The sequence below is a fragment of the Urtica dioica genome, chromosome 12 (genome assembly GCF_054948205.1).
Source record: "Urtica dioica subsp. dioica isolate 48M chromosome 12, U.dioica_male_clone48M_v1_H2, whole genome shotgun sequence".
Lineage (NCBI taxonomy): Eukaryota > Viridiplantae > Streptophyta > Magnoliopsida > Rosales > Urticaceae > Urtica > Urtica dioica.
The window spans coordinates 13,815,314-13,822,434 of NC_142767.1; the positions used below are offsets into that span (position 1 = coordinate 13,815,314).

The following is a 7,121-nucleotide window of genomic DNA, read 5'->3' on the forward strand; positions in this document are numbered from 1 at the left end:
ATTAGAAAATAAATTTGGAAAACAAAAATACCGTATTAAATGCGTATTAAAGTAAAGGAAAAAAATCGGCTCTACCTGCACATATGTAAATTTACCATAATTAACAGAAATTAACAAAGCGACGGAGATTAACAAAAATTTACGAACATTTACACTGTATTTGCTTACATGGCTATAATGTTCATTAAAGAAAAAAACGCTCAATAACCAACTTTGCCAAGTATAGAATTTTTTTTAAAATTCGAAATATAAACCGAATATAACAAATTCGGCTACAAAACCAAGTTTCAAAACGTGGGCTAGTATTTTTGAAACCAAACCAAGGCTAATATAGTAAATACCATCTTAGATAAATATGACACGTCATCAAATTTGGCTAGATTCGAAAATTAAACGAAACGTTGGCTAGATTACAATTGCAACGTTTGCTGTAGCTTAGATCAACTAATTTTTCATTATTTTTTGCTTAATCCCTAGCGCACAATTCAAAAACTAGGCTTTTTTTTGGCTGAGATAGAAAGTTCCTCCAACTATGCATCACTAAGGTCTCGCTCAGACTCAGCGACTGACACCATATGAAGAATAATAGATATCATATTAGAATATTGGTAGATTTTTGTACTTGGAAGGTTGGAGCATAATTTATTTTTGTAATTTTTCCGTAGAATTTAAATACGGTGCCAAAGAAATTAGAACGAGGGCAACACTACATAATATTTTAAGTGTGCGCGGCGTACAAATGCCACAAAACCATATAAAAATTTACTGTGTGTTCAAAAGTATTCCGTAAACATATACGACGATCATTTTTTCTCAACTAAATTTGCATGCTTACAAATATTTATCGGTTTTGTCGTAACTACATTCAGCTGTGCTAAGCGAATCATTTAAGAAATAAAGGATCGATGAGAAAAATGAAAGAGAACTAAAAAGAAAAGAATCTTTTCTGATAGAGAATTTCATATATTCACAGAGAGGGACAAAAGCCATAAAAGTAAGGGTGAGAATATATACAAGACGGTTTCAAGTGTCGTAACACATCAGAAGAATAATGGCAAGTACATGTATGGGAATCTTTGAGGCATAATCAACAAGAGCTTCAGATATATGAATTCAAGAAATGTATGCCTTTACCAGATCTTTGTAGTTGCAGACCAATCCCGTCCTCGGACAAGTAATCTTTCCATTGTTCTTCTTAGCCATTTCTTCCAGAGCCTGCCAGAGATAGAAAGACATATTGACAAATAAGCTACGGTTCTAACTAACATCTTGTCAGTATATAATTAATCACTACAGGGACTCCGAACCTTCGAACTGTAGACATAGCCATTTGGTAAAACTTGTGGCGGGTTCTCAGTGTCCATTAGCTCTTTCGTGATATAGCACACAAGCTTTGAGTTATGCTGCTTTGAGTAGGGCAACGGACGGGCTAGTTTTCGAAAATTCTCCTGCGACAATGGGTCCTCCTTCGTGCAGTCATTTTCGTAGCAATATCTATAAGAGCGGTCAAGGGAACAAAATGGACTGAAAAACTAGATACTGAGAGCAAATGGGTTATCAATTTGGTTTTAAAGATTTTATTTTTATTTTTCTACTAGACTTCTTTCAACCGCAACGTTCGGTGCTTATCACCGAGCTAATGTTATTTGGTTAACACCACCAGATTTCTGAAATCATATGTTTTAAACTTCTCCATTTTTGTTTTTATTTTTCTTTATTTATAAACTTCTCCATTTTCATAACACAAAAATCTGAAAGAGAAAATAACCGACTAATGAAATAGTAAGAATCGGGCAATAACGTAAATAATGAGTCGAATGAGATGGATACGGAGTTTTCAGAGCGGATAAGCCAGCTTGCAGGTATATATTCAGCAAAGGTTCAAGTGTCATGCCATATAACTTGCAGAATTCTTGCTTGAATTGCTCTACAAGGTAATCCCACTGCTTTGGTTCAAATAAAACCTGGAGATCAACCATTGAATTGTCAGCTTCGACGCTGAATCGATATCTCTTAAAATAATGAACTGATACAATCAACGGTTATCCATCAAGTGTAACCCTAGTTGTGATAATTGATTTTCATGCAACAGTTATGCACTACCTTTAGATACTTTACTCTTTATATTCTTTATGCATGTAAGAGTGTACAAAGAGGCACTTTAGAAAGAGTAAAGAAAATAAAGAGCAAAGTGTTCAAAGATAATTTGGGTATCCTATATGAACTTGAGATGCTACTGTAGATATGGCTCGAGGAGATTGAAACTCTTGGAGTCAATTCCTCTATGAAGGAAGTATCGGGTACCTTTTAATTAAATAAGGCGGGAGGGCTAGAGCCAGTAAAGCGGGTACAAGGCGTGAATGCAAGGAGGAATGTAATTGACACTAACGCTTGTCAATGCGAACTCTATGGTAGTTAAGTTTCATCCCATGCAAGGAGGAAGGAATCTAAAAGAGCCTTCTGGCTTATCAATACAATAGTTTCTTATGTGCACTAGATTAATGATAAGAACCTTCAAATTCCATTTATAGCATAATAAGAAAACACAAGATATCGGTATTCGAGAGACCGTAACTCTCACAAAAGTCTAAGCCTTAAACAAATTAATTGACTCCTTGCCTACAAGATTATTTCCCACTATAGACTCATAAATAACACTCATACCAATCCTGACCCTAAACATTAACTAATAATTTCATTGCCTAGAGTCCTATCATTTTCACAGTATTTGTGGCAGAAAAAGACACTAGTTATCACCACCTTTACAATGGTCAATATTGTATCAACTATATTCATGTGGGCCGAGGAAATAAGCACGTACGGTGAGAACGTTGAAATACCAACTGATGCTGAAACGATTAAAGAGAGAGAGAGCCAAATACTTAAGTGCATAACAAAAAATTTATTCTAAGTAGAGAGGTCACCTTGTATGTAGAACACTCGGTAGTACTCCTATAAGCCAGTGTGACAAAGACCCGCTGCAATTCTTTCATGTGTGTAGAACCCCACGGTGCAAGGTATTTTCGAGCATACGTAATAGCTCTTACATTATTTTCGGTACGTACAAGCTCTATAAACTCCTGAAGTCTCAACTGGAATTCAAATTTGCTCTGCATCATTAAAAAAAATTGTCATTAGAGAAAAAAAAAGCTAGCACAAAATTACCTCCACGGTGAGAGAAACTCGAAGTTCAACAGAATCTATAAGAACATACTGTTTTTAAATCGAATTAATAAAAAAATGTCTGGATGTGTCTAGCATAGCTAAGAAGCATTTCTTACAGAACGTATTCTTTCTCAGATGTGGAAATATGAATTCTCACATTATCTCACATAAATCTGATCCGCCTGATAAACAGCTCGGAGTACCAGGTACCGTCCACTAGATGTAGCTAGATAGTTGAAAATATGGAATTACCGAAACGTATCTATTTTAGAAAGGACCAAAACAATATTTTGCAGAAGCGTTGATGAACGGAATTGATCTATACTCGCCACACGTCATAAGTATACTCTGGCTACATAGGAGCCAAGAGGTGTGCCATTTCTGTTCGGACAAATGAAAATCAAAGAGGGCATATAATAACTCTACCGTCTAGTACACCTAACCTTATCCCATCTAACATGTCAATGAACAGTTTCTTACAGACATTGTCATAGTAATTAAAAAGCAATTAAAACTGACAGTGATGTGCAGTATAACAGATCTATTATCAAACTTCACTATTAAATGATTAATATTCTCGTCCACATGGGATTGGGCTGCGCCTTTTAACGAACCAACATGCGCCGATCGACGCACGTTGTTCATTGATCCGGCGGGCTTATCGCCAACGTCTCTTCGTTTGGATATGGCCATGGAGGGCCAGCGAGTCTCCCATGGGGTTCTTCGATACAGTTAGGAATGCGGCGGCCTAAAAAGGTGCAAGTCTTTTGCTGGGGCTTGGCTCTTGAGAAAGTCAATATGGAAGAGGTTATTCAACCTCACTACCTGCACCCTGCCCTTTCCCCTTTTGTGTGTGCACTTTACGGCAGGGCTGGGGAAACTATTTACCTTGTTTATCTTGTGTCCAATCACTCGGGCGGTGTGGGAGTGGTTTTCCTTTAAGCTCTTGCTAGGGCTGTGCGAGCTTTGTGAGGAGTGGAACGAGAAAATTTTCTAGGATTTTAAACCTTCTTCCACGATAGAAATCATCGAAGGGGTTAACCACAGCATAGGGCTTTGGCTCTTTTCTTCCAGTGAAGAGTTTAAAGAATTTTCGATTGCAGATTTTAGTTAGGGACTGGTCTTGCGCATTGTAATTTAAATTTTTTCCTTCGCTTTTGGCTTTTTGATTATTGTGACTGTCTCCTTTCCTATCTCCGGGCCAGTGTGTACTTTCATGCTTTATACTCAGGTTTTAGTATGTTCTGGAGCAATTCACTAGCAATGTATCTCTTCCGTTTTTCCTCTCGTTTTAGGGGAGCAGAGTCATTAATGAAAAGTAGGGTTTCTTTATTAAAAAAAATTGTCGCCAGATGAGTCAAAACTTGTTTCCAAAGTAACTAGGCCACAAATAGAAATAGATGAATTGCACTCAGAAATTACAACATTTAAATGTTCAATTAATGTTCTCAAAACACTACTATCTAAAGTTCAGTAAAAAATGAAGCAAACAAAAGAAGGTTCTATACCTTGGATTTTTTCAGCCGTGATTTGTTATCTGCACACCACGCCAGAGCAGGAGCCACCTCCTTATTTTGAAGAGCGTCAATGACCTTTTTCGCTTCTTGAAATACATCAATATCAACAAGATCCTAGTATCCCCCCAAAAAATACTATTATTTAGAACCATGCCAGATCAAGACAGAAAATGATGACTATATGCATATGAAAATAGCAGAATTAGTCAAGATATTAATTGAAACTAGTGACTACAGGCCATATTGGTAATTCCAAGGTATTCTGTTCTGCATGTAATTTTTTACCGACATAAAGTTGCGAATACAAAAACTAAAATGTAACCCGTTCATTTTAGTGTTTCCGCTTCATTTTTGGTCAGTCGTCACTTATACCGACACGAGAGAAGAAATAGGTACGGAAATATACACACAAGATGAACCAGGGGGTACCATGATATTGTTGCTTTCGGCTAACTTCACTGCAGTGTCATAGTAGGACATGCGCAACATGTAGTCTACAAGGATGCGCTTGACTCGCACATTGTTCCACTCAGAAAAGTTTTCCAAATCCGCCAATTCTAAATGATCTAGCCGAGCTCTGCATTTCTGTGCTTGCAAGTTCTCCACTCGACTTCCCTCTTCCAACTAACCAAAACAAAAGATTAGCGCAAAGAAACATATTTCTACTCTTGACTGAGCACTATAACTACTTACTAGAGCCCTAAGTCGATAACCATCTTTGAATATGTCTAATATTTCGGTTATTCCTCAGATGAACGACTAAGCCTATACTACTTTCACTAACCACTTACTCAGTTGTACTCGATCCACGACATTCAAGTTTCTCAACAAACGCTAGTTTTGTATCAAACCATAAGAATCGAGAAAAATATATCGATCTTACAAGAAATCACCAATCGGAAGGCTAAAACTTGAATCTTTCAACCTATTCTCAAAATTCGGACTATCAAATCCAATTCCACAAGAGTAGAAGGAGAAAGATCGGGAAATTAAAAACAAAGAACTCGACGCTATTGAGACAGACAGAAATACCTTGCGTTTAAGGCCTTGCAACCTGGAGACGAGCGAGGTGAGATGATCGACGGCGTCGTCGCGGTCGGTGACGGCGGTGACGACGGCGGAGATCTCCTTCTCGACGGCGCGATGGTTGGCGCGGATCGTCTTCTTGTAGTGCTCGAAAGGGACTCTCAGGAACTGGTGCTCCAGCTTCAGCGATTCCGCAACATGGTTCGGCTTCGACGACGCCGGCGGTGGTGGCGCCGCCGCCGCGGAGGCTGGGTTAGGCGGCGCGGCGGCGCTGTTGCCGTTCGGGAGAGAATCCATTTCCATCGGAGAGAAGGACGAATAGAACGAGGTAATTGGAGATTTCTCTGGGGAATCAAAACGGGCAAAACTTAATTTCCAGGAAAGAACTGTCAACAAGAAAGAAAGGGATAATGGAGGTTGGATTTTGGTGCTTCTGTTGAAACGACGACGTATCTGGATATTGTGCAGTGTCTTCCTTACATATAGTTATATAGTTAAAAAATAAGATTAATTTCTTACATGATCATTTTTTTTTAATCATGCGCATTTTTATATAAATTCATGTCTCATCAACCCAGAATACAATACGTTGGTAAAAGCAATTAAATAAGAGAATAACTCAATATACACTTCTAGAATATTTTATTAATGATATTTTGAATAGATACACTCTCTTTATATAGACATAGCTTACACAAGTTTATTAGCTAATATATAGGAAATTAACTCCTAGTCTCTAGGGATTTTATTAACAAACAGAGATGATTAATTTATTCTTGGTAACAGTCTCCATCAAGCTGAAGGATAAATGTTTGTCATTCCAAGCTTGTCTCTTAGTCGCTCGAATGCTGGAGTGTGTAATGCTTTCGTAAAGATATGAGCAGTTTGTTGAGTAGTCGGAATATATGACACTTCGAGAACTCCTTCATCAATCTTTTCCTTTATGAAATGACAGTCCACTTCCAGATGTTTGGTACGATCATGATGGACTGGATTATGGGAAATGGAGATGGCTGCTTTATTGTCGCACCAAATAGTCATCGGGTCAGACATCGGAATCTGCAACTCCTATAACAACTTCTTCAGCCACATGGCTTCGCATATGCCCTGAGCTGTGGAGCGGAGCTCAGCTTCTGGGCTGCTGCGAGACACCACTGGTTGCTTTTTACTACGTCAAGTGACCAGGTTCCCGAAGACATAAGAGCAGTAGCCGGAAGTGGAGCGACGATTAATCGGACAGCCTGCGTAGTCAGCATCCACAAAGACTTCAAAGCTTCTTGTTTCACCTTTTCTAAACATAAGACATTTACCAGGCATAGCTTTCAGATAGCGGAGTATACGGTGCGCAACATGAATGTGGCTTTCCGACGGTGAGTGCATAAACTGGCTAATGTAGCTGACACCAAACGAGAT

The 7,121-nt window shown here is 38.4% G+C and overlaps 1 protein-coding gene across 1 annotated transcript; it reads right to left on the reverse strand.

Moving 5' to 3' along the window:
• Window positions 1-902: 902 nt before the first annotated feature.
• Window positions 903-6,170, reverse strand: LOC149379327 (LisH/CRA/RING-U-box domains-containing protein). Its single transcript, XM_089604250.1, has 7 exons — window positions 5,715-6,170; window positions 5,112-5,306; window positions 4,674-4,796; window positions 2,925-3,110; window positions 1,831-1,964; window positions 1,308-1,494; window positions 903-1,215 (listed from the first exon to the last, which is right to left on the reverse strand). Exons 1-7 carry the CDS (start codon window positions 6,009-6,011, stop codon window positions 1,114-1,116), a joined length of 1,224 nt encoding a protein of 407 aa, XP_089460376.1. The 5' UTR covers window positions 6,012-6,170; the 3' UTR covers window positions 903-1,113.
• Window positions 6,171-7,121: the final 951 nt, after the last annotated feature.

What these genes read in the sequence shown, in the direction of transcription:
- LOC149379327 (XM_089604250.1), bottom strand. Translation starts at nt 6,011, where the DNA reads ATGGAAATGGATTCTCTCCCGAACGGCAACAGCGCCGCCGCGCCGCCT. An exon ending in TGCAAGGCCTTAAACGCAAG is followed by an intron (nt 5,307 to 5,714) that starts GTATTTCTGTCT and finishes TGTTTTGGTTAG; the next exon opens with TTGGAAGAGGGAAGTCGAGT. An exon ending in CCGAAAGCAACAATATCATG is followed by an intron (nt 4,797 to 5,111) that starts GTACCCCCTGGT and finishes GGGGGATACTAG; the next exon opens with GATCTTGTTGATATTGATGT.